The sequence below is a fragment of the Xyrauchen texanus genome, chromosome 21, assembly GCF_025860055.1.
Source record: "Xyrauchen texanus isolate HMW12.3.18 chromosome 21, RBS_HiC_50CHRs, whole genome shotgun sequence".
NCBI lineage: Eukaryota > Metazoa > Chordata > Actinopteri > Cypriniformes > Catostomidae > Xyrauchen > Xyrauchen texanus.
In genome coordinates, this window is record NC_068296.1 from 6,498,859 (window position 1) to 6,519,737 (window position 20,879).

General features: G+C 36.9%; 2 protein-coding genes and 1 long non-coding RNA gene across 3 annotated transcripts in view; 2 read left to right on the plus strand and 1 right to left on the minus strand.

Moving 5' to 3' along the window:
- The window catches only part of LOC127661631 (rho guanine nucleotide exchange factor 17-like), a 107,185-nt gene extending 94,186 nt beyond the window's left edge, over positions 1 to 12,999 (plus strand). The window contains exons 13-21 of the mRNA XM_052152430.1: positions 597 to 858; positions 1,159 to 1,403; positions 1,539 to 1,779; positions 4,695 to 4,781; positions 4,873 to 4,940; positions 5,443 to 5,591; positions 7,597 to 7,771; positions 8,708 to 8,980; positions 11,116 to 12,999. Coding sequence (XP_052008390.1) covers positions 597 to 858; positions 1,159 to 1,403; positions 1,539 to 1,779; positions 4,695 to 4,781; positions 4,873 to 4,940; positions 5,443 to 5,591; positions 7,597 to 7,771; positions 8,708 to 8,980; positions 11,116 to 11,327 — 1,712 coding nt within the window. The 3' untranslated portion in view covers positions 11,328 to 12,999. The remainder of the gene's footprint in view (positions 1 to 596; positions 859 to 1,158; positions 1,404 to 1,538; positions 1,780 to 4,694; positions 4,782 to 4,872; positions 4,941 to 5,442; positions 5,592 to 7,596; positions 7,772 to 8,707; positions 8,981 to 11,115) is intronic.
- LOC127661646 (uncharacterized) lies at positions 747 to 19,483 on the minus strand. Its single transcript, XR_007972771.1, has 3 exons — positions 19,415 to 19,483; positions 16,258 to 16,357; positions 747 to 876 (listed from the first exon to the last, which is right to left on the minus strand). It is a non-coding gene; the product is annotated as an uncharacterized LOC127661646 (long non-coding RNA).
- The window catches only part of relt (RELT TNF receptor), a 28,448-nt gene continuing 25,679 nt past the window's right edge, over positions 18,111 to 20,879 (plus strand). The window contains exon 1 of the mRNA XM_052152443.1: positions 18,111 to 18,240. The gene's annotated coding sequence lies outside the window, so the exon portion shown is untranslated. The remainder of the gene's footprint in view (positions 18,241 to 20,879) is intronic.

Genomic DNA, 20,879 nt, shown 5'->3' on the forward strand with positions numbered 1-20,879 from the left:
TTATAGACCGTTTATCGAACTGTGGACAGCTGAATATCTAAGCGCTTTGAGATCTTTGTAACCCATTTCCAGCTTTATGCAAAGCAACAATTCTTGGGCGCAGGTCTTCTGAGATCTCTTTTTTGAGAGACATGGTCCACATCAGCAGATGCTTCGTGTGCTTTTTGTGAGTTTTATTAAGTAGCGCTTACCCACACCTCCAATCTCGTTCATTAATTTGATGCCAGGTTTGCCAACTCCTGACTCTAATTAGCTTTTGTTGATGTCATAAGCCTCGGGGTTCACATGCTTTTTCCAACCTACACTGAATGTTTGAATGATGTATTCAATATGTACAAGAACAATACAATCATTTGTGTTTTGTTAGTTTAAACAGATTGTGTTTATTCATTATTGTAATTTACATGAAGATCAAACCAGATTTTAAGACAAATTTATACATAAATGCAGGTAGTTCCAAAGGGTTCATGTATAAAAAAATTTTTGCTACTGTATATATTCTTAAAACACAACACAAGCACTAAATATTAATGAAAAGCTCAGCAACTATTGTTTTGTATTCATCAAAAGCACCATATATTTCATCGTCTGTCTAGCCATGAACAAGGACCAGTGGGACCCTGAGTTTCTGAAGGCCATCCCCATCATGAAGACCCGTAGCGGGATGCAGTTTTCCTGCGCCTCGCCGAGTCACAGCTGTCCAGAGAACACGTATGAGGTGTGGGTGTGTAACAGTGACGGTTACGTGGGTCAGGTGTGTCTGTTAAACATCCGCGATGAGCCAACAGTGGAGGCTTGCATTGCTGTCTGCTCGGCTCGCATCATCTGCATCGCAGCCGTACCGGGCCTGAAGAACAGGTGAGCGACCTGATGTCCCTGTACACATGTGACAGACTCAGGACAAATTCTCAAGTTAAACACACATAATAGATGTTTTACAGTTCTAATGAGTGCCATGAGACAATATAAGAATATCTGTACAGATATCCGTACATGCTTACTGCTAATGACATGTGTAAAAGAACATTCTAGGCTATTTTAAACTTAATGTTCTGTACTGTATTTGTGGCATAGTGAGAAATTACCAAAGATGATAATCCCTTTGTGTGTATATACAAATGGGACACACTTTTACAGTCCATACACTGTTTGTTACAGTAGAGAACGTGTTGGCAATTCTACTCCCTCCGTCCCATCTGAGTCAAACCCTATGGTATCTACTCAACCCCAGCTCCACATCTCTATCTCTGGCTCGTCTCTGGAGCTCAGTGAACCCACTGTAGTACCTGCGGCAGAGCTCGTGCCCTTCGACAGCGATGACACAGATGATGAAGACTCTCCCAGTCCTTCATCCACACTGCAGAGTCAAGCGTCCCATTCCACAATCTCCTCCAGCTTCGGCAGTGAGTTTAAACACAGACACGCACATCTTGGTCTGTTCCTATGCCACAAAACGCTGTCCGTTTAACTCTGGACTCTGTGATCTGATATTTTTGATACCTCACATCAGTTATTTAAGATGTATTTTTGTGTGTCAGATGATGAGGCAGCGGTGTCTAAAGACATGGCCACTGAGACAACCAGCTCTGAAGAGGAGCAGGAGTTTCCTGTGCCCAGCTCATTTGGAGCCCCTCGGCTCAGCGCGGACAGTCCCATGGACGGTCGTGCCATGCGACGGTCCAGTCGAGGGTCTTTCACCAGAGCCAGTCTGGAGGATTTGCTCAGCATTGACCCAGAGGCATACCAGAGCTCCGTTTGGCTCGGGACCGAGGATGGCTGGTGGGTCCACACATGACTGTAGTGTTGAGATTATACAACATGAAAACCTTATTCACAAAATGTGATGGATTTACAAGTGAAACAGAATATTCAGCAGGAAATATTGTAGGGTTAAACTTGACATTCACAAAAGGGATATGATCATGAAGAATAGTCTATTAAATTATTGGTAAATATTAAAGTTTTTCACCCACAAACCACACATTTTGATGAAATATTATGAAAATTAAAGAATTTGCTGCCTTTAATACATGAGTTAGAGTTCAAATTGAATTGGCCACATCCCGCATGATATTGAATTGCATTTGGAATGACAAAGTTGAATTTACAGAATTTTAATTAAAATAAATTCAACATATGATAGTTTTACAACAAAACAATTATACATAATTAAATAAATACATAATTAATTCACAGTGGAGAATCTTTGATTTCTAATGACACCTAGGTAGATTGAGCTTCTAGTCCACTCAGAGGACGAGATATTTGATGAAACAATGGTGGTGGAGCACGAACTGAAATTAGTATTTTAGTATCTCGGTTGCATCCAAAACCACGTACTGTCACGGTATGTACTGTATTTGATGAAGTATGCATTTATCTGCCAGCAAAACAGTATGTTCTTTTAGGTATGCATGGAAGTAGTATGAATGGAATTAGGACAAACTTCATCCGGGGACATTGACATCGTTAACGCAATAACAACAACTGCGAAAACTATTTACTCTGGTTTTGTTAAACAAGCACCATTTAGGCTAATATTTATGCTTCTAACATTGATGATCAGGGCTTTTTTATAGATCTTGAAGGGATGTTGCAAGCCGCTGGAACCCCTCATGATATAATTTTGGGAGGATACTTTAATCTTTTGATGGACTCATTCCTTGATCATAGTGAAGCAAAAGTATGCAAGCCCACTAGAGCAACATTGATGCCTAAAAATCTTGCTCTTATGGATATTTGGAGACTTTTGAACCCATCTGGGAGGGACTATACATTTTTTTTCATCAGTCCATCAGATTTACTCTAGAATCGATTTTTTTTCTAAGTCCATTGATCCATCTGTTGCTGATTGCTTAATTGGAAACATTTTAGTCTCAAAATACGCCATGGTGTGTTTAGAGGTGTTGCCACATATGGAGGAAAGGAAATCATATAATTGGCACTTTAATGTATCCGTTTTGCAAAATCCTGAATTCCAACAAATGCTAAAGGCGGAAATCAATGTCTATATGGAAACCAACTGGTCCTCAGTATTCTCTGTGGGTGTGGCTTAAGGCACTTAAGGCGGTTCATACAGAATGCCTCATTCACCAAAAAATCCAAAGCACAAGAGCTTGTGAAATTGGAAGGGAATATTAAAAGTGCAGAGCTGAAGCACCGAATGTCATCTAAAGGCCTCAGAGAATTTACCCGATTGAAATACAGATATAATACTATTTTGTCGCAGAAGGTGGAGTTTTGGTTATTCAGGGCAAGACATAAATGTCATATTTTGAGTCTGGGGGTCAAGGCAGGAAATCCTCTGGCTATTATCTAAAACAGAGCGAGTCTTTTTCTACCATTCCCTCAGTGAAATCTGCTGGTGGTGAAATATTTATCTCAGCCATTGATATTAATAATGCTTTTAAAGAATGCTTTTTATCTTGATCTCTGTAGTTCCACGTCTTCATCTACAGATGAGGATATTATGATGGAAGGTGATAGAGAAAAAAAGTCATTTTCGTAGTACTGGCTGCCATCTACTGGAAAAAAATATTACTTTTTGGAGGGAAATGGAGTGAATGGAAACAGAATATCATGCTTGCAAAGTTAGGACAACCCAAAAAAAATATGTATATGTATATTTCTGTTCATAAGATTGTAAATATATATATATATGTACAATAATTTTATTTTTATTATTTGGTGGGTGTTCTGAAAAATGAAACTAAGTTTTTGCATTAGTGCACCTTATCTGTGAACGATGAGCTTGTTATTAATGAACGTTATTATAAAGTCTTGCCAGATTTAGTTTAGACAGCATTTAAAATCCATGAGAGTAATTACAAGTTGAATGGGAGTAGCTTGGAATGATGCAATAGTATTTAACGACACAAAACAAAATCTATCCCTCCTGGTTCCTCTGATTGGGGTTTTATTCTCACCTCAGGTGACCTGCATCTGACATCATTCCCCCTTCACTGTGTTACTAGAGACACAGTCATTATCTCATGTCCCGAACTGCCTGTGTTCTTGCAACAACTGTCACTTTTAATATAAACATTGACTCCCTTTTTGTATCTCATTCTCTCTGTCTCTATTTCTTTCTTCAAAAAAGCAGGTGCAAAGCTTTTGTTCATACCTCACTGACAGTCAATCATTACAATCAAAGAAAAAGACAATAGAAACGTTGTTCAGACTTTACTTGGAATACTTGATTCAATCAGAGTTTTTGGTAAAATTGACCCTTGTCCCAGGCAATCGATATCCTACATAGCTGTTCCAGTTTTATGTCCCTCGTTTAATTTCATGAATAATTTCAACTCAGTTCAAATATTTGAACTATTTAATGTCCATTTATTTAAGTAGCCATGTAATAACACATTAATAAGACATGTAATAAGACAGCCGTTCGTTGTTGCCAAATAAAATCTCTTCAGGACCACCTGTCTGCATAATGCCATATTGTATTTGCGTTTACAAGAACATGCAACTGATTATAAATGTGTATTACAAGGCATTTTTAATTATTAATGTACGTTTATAATGCATTAATTAAACAGGCTTTAAGTAAAGTGTCAACAAAGCAGTAACTTGTCATTTCAAATTTACTGTACTCTCCAGTATTCATCGAATAGCAGTGAACAGATAATATTGTGATGTGCAATCAGCATAATCATGTTGTTTTTATGATTGTATCACTGTTTTTACAGTATTCATGTGTACCAGTCATCAGACAATATCAGGAACCGTAAGAACAGCATGAAGATGCAGCACTCTGCTTCTATCCTCTGTATACTGTAAGCAGCCTCTGCCTCACTGAGCTGTTGCCATGGTTACATATGTAGTGTCGGTATGGAGATTGAACATCTTTTTTCTGTTTTTTTCCAGGTATCTTGATAACAAAGTATTTGTGTCCCTGTCAAATGGGGAGGTGATGGTGTATCACAGAGAGGCAGGTGAGTACAGATTCAATAATGACAACGAAAATGTTTGAAACCCTGCAGAAAAAGTGGTTTGCTGGTTTAGCTGATCTTCTGACTGGCTAAACTCATGTTTAGCTGGTCAGCCAGCAGGTGTACCAGCCTGACTTGCTGAAAATACCCAAAATGCCATTAAAATGTTCTAAAAGACCAGCCTAACCAGCGTTGCTAGGCTGGGAGACCAGATAACTTCTTTTCAGGCTGTTCAGACCAAACACGTTCTTGCACTAATAAAAGAAAGACGCAGTGCAAGGAAAAGAAAAGACGCAGGTGTTTTGAGATGCGTTTTTGAAGTTGAAGTTTTTTAACAATTTAATGCTGTCTAAAATACGCGGCACTCCCGCTACCCTCACCCTTTTGGTCCCGTTTGGTGTGAACGTTTGGTGTGAACGGCCCCTTCATATGAAGTATAACCATTATGAGTTATTTACAAGAACTCTAACCCCCTTTTTTTTGTTTCTGTCTTTCTGTATAATAGGAAGTTTCTGGGACCCCCAGAGCTCTCAGACACTGTGTTTGGGTTCTTCAAGTGGACCTGTGACCAAAATGGTTCCAGTGGCGGGAAAATTGTGGTGCGGCTGTCAGAATAGGGTCCTTATCATGAACACCAGCACATTAACACAAGAGGTAAGAGACAGAACACATGCAGCAGAGGTCTGGAATGACACTTTTGACTATCAAAATAAAATCTGATCCACTTTTGCTTATTCTGGCCAAAAACTATCCACTTAAAAAAGAAATGACCGTGTGACCAACATGCAAAGCAACCAAGTTGTACCACAGTGCATTTTTTTTGACGAATGTTTAGGGACGGTAAATCTGTGTTGTGTTCCTGGTCAGAAATGACCGGCCAACTAAGATTGTTAATAAACCTCTAAGATTACATATATTATCCCAAGATATTGCATTAGATATTTTTGTATTTTTATAGGAATTGTAACAGATTTTGCACTTCTTTTTTTAACATAATTTAAAAAATATTTTTTTCATTGATAGAAGGATACATTGAACTGAACTTTTACCAGGCCAGTAGGGGGCACTTGCTGCAGAAAAATGTAAAAATAATATTAATTATGAAATAAATGAATAACCACTTGCTTGATTAAAACAAAATGGGTGTCATTTTAAAGTTTAGAATCTGGACTTTACAATGCATATAGCTGATTCCAATAATTATAAATAATGCGTTTTTAATTGGCTGAAAAATTAGGAAATTTTTTGTTTCGTTCTCATAATTTGAAAGTGTGTGTGTGTGTGTGTGTGTGTGTGTGTGTGTGTGTGTGTGTGTGTGTGTGTGTGTGTGTGCGTGTGCATGTGTATTTGTTTTGGTGGTTTACAAGTAATTTTTTTAGGTTATAATCTGGTTATTACAAGGGTATTATGCTATAAATGTGGTTTATGTGAAAATTTCTAGTGTCCCCATAATTCAAGACGCTTAAAAAACAAAACTATGTTTTCTTGAAAATGTAAAAATGCAGAAAGGTTTTTGTGAGGGTTAGGGGCAGATTATATAGTTCATACAGTATAAAAATCATTATGTAGATGGAGAGTCCTCATTATGTTAGCTGCACCAACATGTGTGTGTGTGTGTGTGTGTGTGTGTGCGTGGCGCGTGCGCGCGTGCGTGCGTGCACATGCAAATGTCTGATGACTTTGTGTGCAAACACACATCCACATATGTGCTCATCTAAAGGATTGGGATGCTCCTTAACACTTAATAATTATATATTTTGTAGTCTCATCCATTCATTTCCATTTCCATTCATTTAGACCAATACAATCTATATGAAAATTACTTCTTTGTGTGTGTGTGTGTGTGTGTGTGTGTGTGTGTGTGTGTGTGTGTGTGTGTGTGTGTGTGTGTGTGTGTGTGTGTGTGTGTGTGTTCAGATGCCCTGTGTCAACAAAGTCATTGAATTTTACTCCAACTGGATGAAATAAACTAGTTTTTAGAAAGAAAAAATAAGCTAATCGGTTAGTTTCAACCAGAACACAATATAAGGGTTAAATAATGGCCCAACAGTCTCTGTGAACAGTTTTATAGACTACACCAAAGAGAAATTAGTGGAAATTATGTGTAAACTTTTCATCCTAAAGTATTTTTCTGATTACTTCACCATACCAATTATTTCACAGACATAACTCTGGAAACAAGTGGAATATACAATTGTTCTTGTGGTTATGCCAATTTAGATGATACCAAGTGCTTCAAACAAATCTCAGAAAAACCTTGCAAACTTTGACAAATCGACTAGTTCTTCAAAGCTAGGACTGTGTTTGCTGGTAGACTTTGTGGACTCCTATAAATTGCATGAAGCCAGCCAATCAGATTGGAGCTTGTGACTTTTTTGTGTGCAATATTCATGAAACAGTCTGTGAGTGATTTCTAACAATGTTTAGACTGTACAGAAAGAATTTGTCATACCCGACAGTTTAAAGATTTTGAATGTGATGATTATACGTTTATGATATGTGTTTAAAATCAGAAAAAAATAGCAATAGATATTCATAAACTTGAATACATATTTGAAGCAGTCATTTCTATTTTTAGAAGCAGTGACATTAATCACAGTTTATCTTTAATTGCAGTTTCTCGTATTATATTATATAATATAATATTTCTATTTTTCAGCACTCATTCCAAGTGGGTCAGGACAGCGGGCGCTGTGTCACCAGTATGGTGTGCTATGGAAAAGGCGTGTGGATTGCTCTGCAGGGCAGCGCTCACGTGCGGCTGTATCACGCCTCCAGCTATGAGAGCCTGACAGAGGTTGATGTGGCCCCAGCTGTGCACAAGATGCTTGCAGGTACATCATTAGCTGTTAAAGGTGATCCGATCTGACCTTAGCATGACCCCATTGAGGGTTGTTATTACATGCTTGTGCTATCATAGATGAGGTCATTTATACTCAAGGTCTCTCTTATTTCTTTCTGAGTATGCCTCAATGTTTTTACCCAAAACAATGGCTAATACACTATTAGTAGTGTTTGCTAAGGCAAGCAGTAATGTTAAAATTGCTCATACTTAAAGGCATAGTTCACCCAAAAATGAAAATTCTCTCATCATTTACTCTCCCCCATGCCATCTTTCTTTCATCTTCTGAACACAAACAAAGATTTTAAGAAGAATTTCTAAGCACTGTAGGTCCACACAATGCAAGTGAATGGTGACCAAAATTCTGAAGCTCCAAAAAGCACATTAAGGCAGAATAAAAGTAATCCATATGACTCAAGTGATTACATCTATAACTTCAGAAGTGATATTATAGGTGTGGGTGAGAAACCCTGCCCAGTAGTTGGCGATGTGCATGAAAAATGCAAATTGTCAAAAACAAAAGAAGAAGAATATAAAAGTGAAAGTGAAAGTTTAGATGAATTGTAAAAAAAAAAGAAAAAAAAGACTAAATATCTGTTTCTGACCCACACCTATTATATTGCTTCTGATGGTATATATTTAACCACTGGAGTCATATGGATTACTTATGTTGGTACCTATTCACTTGCATTGTATGGACCTACAGAGCTAAAAAAAATATTCTAAAAATCTATGTTTGTGTTCAGCAGATGGCATGAGGGTGAGAAAAGGATGAGAGAATTTTCATTTTTGGGTGGACTATCCCTTTAAGGTGCAGGAATATAACAAACCTCAAACCCTAAGTTTGAGACTGCAACGCATAACTTTTTTGTGCATGGACCAAAAAAGAACCATAAATTTAATTCTCCATCTCATTTTTCCCCCATAGGTTCTGATGCTATTATTCGGCAGCACAAAGCAGCGTGTTTGCGGATCACTGCTCTGTTAGCCTGTAAAGACCTGCTGTGGATTGGAACCAGTGCAGGGGTCGTTCTGACTCTGGTTATCCCACCCGTGTCCTCCGGCACTTGTCCGGGCTCTCTGCGTGCTCCCCTCCTCCCCATGGGCTCTGCTCACGGCCACACCGGACACGTCCGATTCCTCACGTGCATAGAGCTGCCCGATGGCTTCGATGTCAACTTCCCTCCTCAGTCAGAATCAGGTTTGTTTCACACTGCACTTTCAAATAAAATCCCTCACAGTTGGTTACATTTTAAAGGTACACTCAGTAACTTTTGTCTTTGTGTCATTTTGGACTTACACTGACATCTAGTGGCTTGGATACAGCATCATTTAAAATCAATAGTTTTCAGTTTCTGATAGCATTGTAGAAATTTTGTATTCACAGTCAGCCATGATTACTTTAATCAATGAGTGAAAGTGTCAAATAACAGGACGGTTACTGAGATTAAGCGAGTAGTATTCGCCTGGTCATGTGATTCTAACATTGCTGCCCCCATGTGTGGACCCTCTCCATGTAGAATAAAACAGCTTTTATAAGGTTACTGATATGACATCATAATTTAATAAGAGTTCTCATGATTTCCTACATATATTGCAACATTTAAATTCATGTCTTGAGAGCTAAACCTTTTTAATGAGGAAAAAAATGACTGAGTGCACCTTTAACAGAGGATCTGGCAACACAATTATACACTATTTAAACCAATTATACATCAATTAAACACAATTTAAACCAAAACCTTACAAAATGACATTTTGCTTCTCAGATTATTTAATCTTGTTTTAATGATGTTTGGATATTTTTACTGGAAAACAAGAAAAAATACTGGTCAAGAAAATGATATAAGAAGATTTAAGGGCATTTTCCTAGTTCACTCGAGTACTCCAAAAGGTCTCCAAGTGATTTAATGTGTATATGTGAGTAGGAGCCAGGATAATTTGCCCGAGAGGGCATTTGACATTTTGAAGGGGGCACAGATTTGCAAGTCTGAAAGGCAGCGTGAGTCTTGGCTTTGATATATATGCACTTGGACAAGCTCAGATTATACATACAAAATGAAAAAAATGTCACTGTTACAATTTCTTATATGCTCATTTTCTCACTTTCCTAATAATTATTCATTTCAAAATAAGCACGATGCGAATGTCAATGAAAAAATCAACAGTAGATACAATTCTTAGAGAACTATAACATTGCATTGGAATAAAATGGATTGAGGATTGCCAGAGTCTTTTTAGCAAGTCGTTTCACTCGGCGGCCATCTTTGGAACGCTTCCGGTGGGCTATTTTTCTATGTAAACAAGCAGCATGCTAGTGCAGCTCCTATCTACTTGAATGGGGAAAGACCAAAATCTCCAAAACGATTTGACAAGATTACGATCAGAGAACATATTTTCGGCAGTAAAAAATCAGCAGTAAAATCTGACTACACTGGTATCATAAATTGTGCTTCTTTACCTCAGAGTATGCTAAAAAAAAAAATGTGTCATATTGTATAGCTAATGCACATTCGCGTTACTCTGTACTCACAATTAGAACAAATGAGCGCACCGAGTGCTGGTGTTAAAAATCTTGTCTTGAGGACCGTATTTCTCCACATATGGACAGTTACATCATTTAAATAATTCAATCATTCTTATCCAAGGTAAAATCCTTTTCTTAAATCCATTTCCTTCTTTTAGCCTTTGAGCCTCTGAGCTCTGACTGAATTACATGGCAGAAAACATTTTTCTAATTAAGAAGAGCGCAGTCAATTGACCAGACAGCGTAACTCCTGTCCCCACTGTCCACCTGAAATGTTCAGTTGCTCACTACAAATAGTTTAAGGATTAATTCATTTAGTTGAATATTTAATTTAAAAGATAATAACGAAATTATAAAATTGTTTCAATTACAACATTTTGACAGAGGGGGCACTGTGATCTGGCTGGCATGTTTTAAGTTTTTGGCAATATTTTAACATTTAACAATATAATTTTTCATGTCATTCTATCCCTATGCAATATTGTACTTTTATAAGACCTTATAGGAACTCTTATTGCCCTATTTTATTTTCATTCCAAGTTAAATATTAATAAATTACTTCTCGAGGTGTATGTGAATTAAGCACACATATACACCTTAAGTAGTATGATAATTTATCATCACGATCACAATATTTATGACAATTTATTGTTATTCAAATGTCATAATCGTGACTGCCATGGGGTCTGAGTTCTTAAGGAGTTTTGATGTGAACATCAAAGGGTCTGAGATGACATCAATGCAAAGAGGACCAAAAAAGAAAGCGTTCCAGAGAGCCCTGTACTAAGAACTTTTATTGTTCATTCTAGTGAACTCCACACAGAACAACTCTGAAAACAGCGCTGGAGGATTGCAGAGACAAGACTCCACCCGCAGACGCGCCTCCACCCTCCTGCCCATCAAATCCAACCTGCTAGTCATCAGTGGAGGTGATGGATATGAAGACTTCAGACTGACTAATAGCAGCGAGACGGTGGGGCGGGATGACAGCACCAACCACTTACTGTTGTGGCGTGTGTAACAGAAGTCCCGCCCCTCCACAGAAGCCGCTGGACTAGCTCACGCACTTCCCCCTGAAACCCCACCCCTCCCTGTTCTCTGATGCATCATGCATGACTGTGTAAGACATAAAAAAAGGGGTGTTTGTTTTCGTTATGTTGTGATTTGGATCAAGGCTCTCAGTCATTTCGATTCTTGGTGTGAGAAATCGATTGCGCTGTCATGTGGTGTTTCCTGTGGGCGCTTTTAAATATCGCATTACTCGACAAAACTTTAGAAACTGCTTTAAAAGCAGACATAAAAATTGAAGGATGAATTGACAGAAAAACAACAAATAAAGAACATGGACTTTGTATAAGAAACCATTAGTAAGTGGTAAAGGGAATAATTCACCCAAAAGTGAAAATTCCTTGCAAACTGTCACCCACATGTTATTTACTCACCCACATGTTGTTCCAAAACAGTTTGACTTTCTTTCCTTGGTGTAGCACAAAATGAGAAAAGGTAAATAATGTACTGGCCACTTGTACTGCACATTTCCATATTACGTTATGAAATGAAAAGGGATTGAGGCTGTTGTGCTCCAAAATGACAACAAAAAAGCAGCATAAAAGTGCCGCTTGTAGGATATATACCTAGGTGTTTAGAAGCCTAGCTTTGAGTAAAAAAAGACTGAAATTTCTCTTCACCGTAGCTCTTAAATCAAATACTGTATAGCGTCATCAATCGCAATGCCTCAAATTTGAAAATGCATAAGAACGAATGGGAGCTACAGCAGAGGGAAAGATAATCAGTGAATAACGACTTAAATTTTGATCTGATTTTATTCATATGGCTTCAGAAGCTTGACTGCCACAGTCCTCATTTACTTTTATAATATGGAAAAGAGCACATCTTATTTTGTGTATCTCCTGAATAAAGAAAGTCATATGGGTTTGGAACAACATGAGTTTGAGTAAACAATGACAGAATTTAAAATTTGTGGGTGAACTGTTACTTTAATGTTTTTACAAGAAAGATGGTCAAAGTTTCAGATAGATGGAGAGTGTTTGAAATGCATCACAGGAGGCAGGGTGGATTCTGACAGAAGAAAAAGATGAGGTTTTGTCATCCCTCTGCACACTTTTACAGTCAGAGTGGCCAACTACTGGTCTTTACTGACTGTGATTTCATTCGAGAATGAAGATGTTTTTGTTATAAAACCTCTCAGTTGTGGCATTCTGGCCAAGACGAGAGTTATTCGTAAGTAACCAATGTGCAATATATGGCTAGAGTACCTACAATCTGCTATAAACCACACACACACTGTTTAGCCGCACACACACTTTACTATTCTTCAGTAATCAGTCAGAGTTATAAAGAAATTTTCACTTTATTATTTTGATTATTGAATCATTTTGTATGTATAAAAAATACGATTTCACTACATTATGTAACAGAACAGCAATGACATTCCATTATATAGGTATTGTGACAAAAATCCTTTTTGTACAGTATTTATGTTTTTTTTTTTCAGCTTTATTTGTAGCTCAGTTTTGGGGTTTTTTAGCACTTAATTTATAAATACGATAGTCTGGCGTTTTTCTCTACTGAAATATTTTTGTCGCACAACTCAAATTTGAGTCAGTGAGGTCGTGTTTTGTGAATGGTGACCAGATTATAATTTTTTTTTTTTAAACATTATTACCGCAAATCTCACAAAGATATTACGGCGTCATATTTCGGCCAAATGTAAAAAAAAGAGAAATGATATTGTGCGGAAAAATTTCAATGGGAAAACAAATTTCGCAACGCAAAAGAAATCTTCTAAAATGGGCTTAATTGTCTTTATGCAAAATGTAATTTCTTATTTTGATTTTATTTTGTTTTTGAGGTTACCCGGGCATTTCTTTACAGTTTTTATGAGATTCACCCTATCACAGATAATTAATTAATTAGTGGTTGTTTCCAGCAAAGGGAATTATATGATACCGATATTAATTCTGACGTGTTACAAAATGCTGATTTGACATGAAGTGTTTTGAGTTAAAGACAGACTTGTGCTTGTTTGTTATGGTGTCGGTGTGTACTGTAGATTATGACACAGAATGAAGACATACAGGTTACAGCCCTTCCGTTCATTATGGAGATGGATATAACTGCCAAACCTCTTTGTTTGTACCTCCTGCCAGCAGGTAAATTGATTTCCTTTACAGTGAGCAATTTCAGCTGCCTTAGTTTCTCTGGTAAGAGCCAATCCTCCCAAACACACCCAAATGTGCGCTCACCTGAATCTAAAACCCACTGAATTCCCTGTGATTGCATCTGGAAGGATATGAGGTCATGTGATTTGCTCTAAACGCCTCATGCAAGGAAATTCACATCTATAATTTGAAGGCTTCAGTTTGTTTGTAGACATGAATGTTAGTGCCAAGAACATGTGGTCTGATTCTTTACCTCGAGAAAGAAACTGTCAAAGCATTTCTGCTAGTTGTGAAAATAAGAATCGACTTTGCCTATATGTACTTTATTATGTACAAGATCCTTAAAGAATCATATTTTCATAAAGTCTGAAATGGGAAATTTTGCTTTTTAATCAAATATCTAAATCGAGTCGAGTCTTACTGTAAGTAACCCTCTATTCCCTTTCAGGTGAAAGACGTCCTCAATGTTTATTGTATATATTGGTATATATTGCCTTTTCTCTGTACATAGTGTTCTCACTGTCCACGATTGTTCAAATGAATCTAATTGCATATTTTTATAAGTATTTTGTCTATTGTTGTTTCCTTATTTGGCATGTGCCATCTCATTTAAATTAAAACTATTACAGTATTTTAAAAGAAGAAAAGAACCAGCTGTAACAGTCGATGTGCTTATTTCACACTGTTTTCCTGTTAAATGTCATATTTTGTCACTGTGGGTTTCTTTGTAATTAAACATTCACTGATGCCAGAGTCCCAAGACTTCCGTTAACTCATTTATACAATTGTGCTCACACACAATCTCACTTTTCAAACTTGTAGGAATGTCAATGCTCCGGAATAATTTCTTGGCTATATTTACATTTACGCATTTGGCAGACGCTTTTATCCAAAGTGACTTACAGTGCACTTATTACAGGGACAATCCCCTCGGAGCAACCTGGAATTAAGTGCCTTGCTCGAGGACACGATGGTGGTGGATGTGGGGATCAAACCATCGACCTTCTGATTAACAGTTATGTGCTTTAGCCCACTACGCCACCACCACCATGTTTTTAATTCCTTTGAATGATGTAAATGATGTATATTTTTTATTTTGACTTTGAGCGCTTTTATATGATGATCTTACACTGGTTATGGTTAGTAAACCAACAATGTGCATGGTCCTTCATCGGGGTAAGGTCATAATCGGTTTAAGCAAAAAAACAATCAACATTCGACCCCCATTTCGTGTTGCGTTTACACTTTTACTGCCGTTTTCTACTTTTACTGGCTTGTCCAGTGTGTGCAAGTGTTGTGCGCATGCCTCTTTAGTTTTTAAATCAAAAGGAGAGAATAATTCGTTGATTTCAAATCTCATATAAACGGGGTTTTCTTGCATTGTCAGGTTCGGAATAAGCAACTTTTGGTAGTTATCAGAGTATTGGTGTACATGTAAATAATATATAATGTCAACATGAAATCAACATTCTGGAGTCTTGATCCTGCCTATAAACTCTATGTTAATACTCATAACTGTGTCAGTGCTGGACTGGCAATCTGGCATACCGGGCATTTTCCCAGTGGGCCGAAGCACTTTGGGGCTGATCATGGGCGGACTGTCCAGCGGGAGAACCGAGCGGGCCGGTGGTGTGTCCGCGAAACATGCTTAATGGGCCGTGATGAGCCGCCGCGTTATGCAGAACGGACCAAAAAACTGAAGTATTCGTGCTGCCTTAAAATTGGGGTTAAACTTTCAATGGGGTAAAGGTCAGGACTCTGTGGTGGCCAATTCATGTGTGAAAATGATTCCTCATGCTCCCTGAGCCACTCTTACACAATTTAAGCCTGATGAATCTTGACATTGTTGTCCTGGAATATGCCTGTGCCATCAGGGAGGAATAAATCCATTGATGGGATAACCTGGTCATTCAGTACATTCAGGTAGTGACCTATCTTAATTTTATTGCTTCACAATGTTCTAGACCTGACCAACTGAAGCAACCCCAGGTCATAACCATAATTTAAATCTAAACTGCAACTTTTTTGGGGGGTGCCAGGCAGTGTATGACAATAATGTCCAGCATGCATGGGAACTCCTTCAATAATGTTTAAAAGGCATTTTAAGATTTACCTCATGAAATTGGTTGAGAAAATAACCAGAGTGCAGAGCTCTAAGCAAAGGGTGACTCCTACTGTGAGGCACTTACAGTACAATGGAAGTGAATAGGGCCAATTTTTGTAGAGTTTAAAGGCAGAAGTGTGAAGCTTATAATTTTATAAAAGCACTTACATGAATTCTTCTGTTAAAACGTGTATTATTTTGAGCTGAACAGCTGTTTAAAATGTTGTTTACCTGGATTAGGGTTTATGGTATTACATTGTCATAGCAACAAAGTTGTAAAACTGGATGTAACTTTACACAGAAGGTGTCAGTAAGTGATTTTATGACATTAAATTCATGTAAACATGCATATTGTTGACATCTTGAGGCTATACTTTTGAAACAAAATGTATTTTTGACATTTACAGATTGCCCCCATTCACTTCCATTGTAACTGCAATTTTTAAAGAAAAAGTTGTCAAAATAAATGTTTGTGGTGATCAACATTATGCCACAAATGCTGTGGATTGATCTTAACTTGTAATGAACCTTATTTTCTTTCATTCTTACTAAAAGCAACAGCCAACAAAAAGTTGTTTGGTTGCTGCACCATTTGCTTGTCTTTAGTATTCACTGTACTGGCACTGATACTTTCCCTGTTCTGTTCAGGCTGTAAAGTGACGCACCTGCAATGACGAGCTGTTAGTGTGAGAATTCAGTTAAACCGTCCTGCACTGCAGCATGTGTGCTTGTGGCACGTGTGCATTCCACGCATAGACTCATGAGCTGTGAGAGAGAAAAAGAGGAGGTTGGATTAGTAACCAAAGAACCGTGCAAATAAAGACCTACTTCATGTGTCTTATTTTATAAACTTTGCAATACAGCAAAACTCCACTATGGGCAATGACCCCAAAAGTATTTACACATTTAAGCCACAGTTAAATATATCTGAATTAAATCAAATTAAATAAATAAAGGTCATTAAATAAATAACAAAATATCAAAACAAGTGTCATGTATTTTAAAGTAAGATATAGCACAAGCACGCTTTTTAGAAAGAGCTAACTAAAAAACTTTACACCTGTTTGTCACTATACACTGCAAAATTGTCCTAATCCATGAGGTCATCACATACAATGTCTAAAGTTTGATTCTGAGGTTATTTTAACTAATAGTTAATCTTTTTTTTATGCTAATTTATGTAGTTTATGAAAATCCCTGAAATTATCACATTTATTTTGAGCCAAAATACTTATTTGTTATTTGACCGTTTTTAAATAACTGTCCAGTAGGTAAAAAGGATAGTATTTGGGTCAAATAGCCCCCTGGTTGCCATAAAGGCACCCCCAAAAACACAGTTTTTCCACAAATAAAAATTCTCTCATAATTTACTCACCCCTATGTCATCCCAGATGTGTATGACTTACTTTATTCTGCTGAACACAAATGAAGGTTTTAGAAGAATATTTCAGCTCTGTAGGTCCTCTCAATGCAAGTGAATGGTGACCAGATCTTTCAAGCTCCAAAATTCACATAAAGGCAGCACAAAAGTAATCCATAGGACTCCAGTGGTTTAATATCAGTCTTCTGAAGTGATGCAATTACTTTGGGTGAGAAACAGATCAATATTTAAGTCCCTTTTTACTATAAATCTCCGCTTTCACTTTCAGAATTCAGAAAGAATCTGAAAGTTAAAATGGAGATTTAAAGTAATAAAACATAAAAAAAAAAAAAAAAAAAAAAGGATTTAAATATTGATCTGTTTCTCATCCACACCTATTATATTGCTTCTGAAGATATAGATTAAACCACTGGAGTCATATGGAATACTTTTATTCTGATGTTTTATAGCTCCGTGAAGGGAGCCATAAAATTCATCAGAATTAATTAGATTAATTTTAATCAAAACAACCTTCCGTTATTGTGTCTTTTCACCCACATTTTCATGCCCCATCATTATTAAATAAAAAAAGAAATTTAAATCTCGATACACTTAAAAATACATTAAAAAAAACATACACACACACACATTTTCCTTAAGGTGTACATTTAGCTCTGTTGCACCCATGTTCAAAGCAAAGCTGAAACGTATTGTGACACATTGTGGTTGTGACAACTTGAGGGGAACTCTCTAAAGACCTCAACAAAAAATGACCTTGACACCAGCTGCTTATAAATGGCTCAGAAAAGTTGAGAAAATCATGTCACAGTGGCAGCACAATATGTCTACAGGTCTATGTAGGCTATAAGATACTCTTAATAAATTTGAAAAAAATTTTGTAACATCTTTGTATTCTTTTTTTTATGTAATTATATTATGAATAGGTTTAATAAAACCCTACACTGTTTTGGAGACGCAAAGAAGTACATGAAAATAATGTGTATATATATATATATATATATATATATATATAGTCGGACCAAAAAAATAAAAATGCCCCTCACTGCAGTGAATGAAGAGAGAGAGAGGTGGAGTGAGAACAGGTCATATTACGGTACACACGCTGTGACGTGTTCCTCTCTCTCCACTTTGTGTCGGTTCAAATTTTGGATGGCACACAGCACATCTTTGCGGTTCTTCACCGGCTTCTCTCTCTCCTTTTCTCTTTGTCTAATTATAGATCTTCAGACGATGATTATAGCACTCTAATGATTTCACAGTAAAACAGGTAAGATACAAACTTTATTCTCCAAGCTACTGTAGTTGCCTGTGTCAGCATTGCGGATGCGTCATTTTTGCCAGGATGTTCTCAGTGTATCATGTATTTCATGTGTCTTATATGATGAATACAAAGTGTAAATGTCATCGTTGGAGTTCTACAGCTGTATTTTGGTGTTTAGAGGTTGATGTATGAAGAGTTTTGCTGATATCTCGACTTAAATAGAATGTGACATTCCAAACTGGAGACAAAAGAAATGTGTCGTGTTGAGTTCAGTTCAGTAACTCATCACGCTGAGGTAATAACCCTTTAATTTCGTTTATTAAGTACAACACAATGAGCCACAAGATGATGCATAAATCACTTTATTTAGGATTTGAACATTCCTACAAAGACTATACGAATCTAGTAACACTTTCATTATTTCACTACGCTACCGTATATAATGTTAAACAGACCATTAATAAACAATAAAATACGTAGAAATGCCATGAAACTTTAATTCAGATACTTTAATATATATATATATATATATTTCTTTATATATTTATAATATATTTTATAAATGTGCATAAGCCTTACAAAAATGTACCACAGCATCACAGTTTCCGCCAAAAATGGTACGGATGTCCTAGTTCAAAGGTTAACTTTGTATTAGTACTGGAGTGTATATATATATATATATATATATATATATATATATATATATATATATATATATATATATATATATTATTATTATTATTATTATTATTATTATTATTTTAAATTTTGTTTTATTATGTATGTTAAAAACTATGTTTAGGTTTATGGTTAGGCAAACTAGATTTGCAAATGTGAAGTATTATTTAATGTTTGTAATGACATTTAGAATAAAGTGTCACATTTTAATTTAATTATGATTGATTCTGATTTTCTAACACTATATAAAAAGGCTGAGTGTGCTAAGAAAACTATTAGAAAAGTGACTTTTAATGTGTGCACCAAAATGACCCTGACAACAGAAGGCAGCCTGAAAGATTGAGCTGTACCTTGTGAACTCACAGTGTTTATTTATAGAGGGGATTCAACATCTCATACCTGCTACAGTGTCTGTAAAATCTCATGCATGAGAACAAAATGAGGCACTGCATTTATTGTTGTTATAAAACAATGTTATATATTAAATATTATCAGCGTTTACCTCTACCATCTGTCGTGTTGTCATCGTCTTCATTTTAACATATCATTCAGCGATCCTGTATTGTTCTGCTCTTTTCTAGTAAACTGCAGATAACCAGCAGAACGAAGTGATCTCGTTTAAATACACTTCATCATAATGTGTGGCCCACTTGCCGACTCGCACACACAGGCATGCTCACACCCCCTGGCACCGGTCCCGCTGCCACTCACTGCGCCAGCTGCGGTTTATGCTAGCTGAAAACACATGTTTGTACTGGATGCATAATTAATAGCCTGCACTATAAACAGATATGCTGTGTTATAAAACATTATGCAATGTTGTATTAAGGCCTGTAGGCATAGTATATGTCAACATTACAATATTCAGGGTTTAAAAGACTTTTATTTACAAAACGGCATCTTTCTCGTAATAATTAACACCTCCAAATGCACCATTCATATTTAAGTGATACGCACCATTGGCACAGAGCCTGGACTTTTAGAAAGCACAAGTCTTAATTGCCAAGACTTTGTAGTTTGTGAGCTTTTTTCTCAGGGTGCCTGAACATGTTCTATGCTGATGTTTGAAAAAATGTTGAATATTGTTGCAGTGTTCAGCATTATCTGCCTGAGTGCCGGTTTATGAGGGCCCGGCAACGCTCTAGTAACTTTCAGTCTCATAAAACATTGTGATGAAAAGCTTGTGAATGAGACTGAACATTCTGCCTAACAATTTCCACAGAAGAAAGGAAGTCACAGGGGTCTTTTTAAATAATGACAGATTTCCTGTCCATATATTAGAAAATCTTTTAATCAGTATTTTCATGAAACACAAATAAGTTTTCATATTGTAGAATTTGACTTTTAATATTGCAGTGTTTGCATAGCAGTCTGTGCATTTCTTACATGCTTGAATAATTTTGTTTTGATAGTTTATTCGCTCATCCTAATGGAAAGTAGACATCCGAGTGAGCTTGAAATTCTGTTAGTGTGACTCTTCTAAGCTGTCCGAACAAGAACGTACTCTTCATGGAACCCTGAAAGGTCTAGATAGGTCTCTTATCTGTAATTACCCATGCTCCTTTCTTGACCTAGACTGAAGCGAGAGCACCAATTCTGACCTTTGAAGTGGGAATTTCGTTGGCAGCAATCTTCACCCTTTGACATTGTGCACGCTCCTTTGAAATTTTGATGAAAAAAACGGTCTGGGTGAAATCCAAACCCACCATGGTTGGTTGCTGGAATCAGTGGTTTATTTAAAACTGTATTATTTGTGTTGGTGAACCGTTGACCAGACACAAACCTTTTTTCGCGTACAGACGACAACCTACTGTACGTTGGCTGCATTGTTCGTATTGACATTTGTGTGGTTTGGTCGCTGCTGACACACGGACCTCAGTGACCCCCAGATCAGCAGGGATTTACTCTTGTCCGTGTGGGTTCTGCTGACTGGGCGAGCATATGTTTACAGTACTGCACTCTCAGCA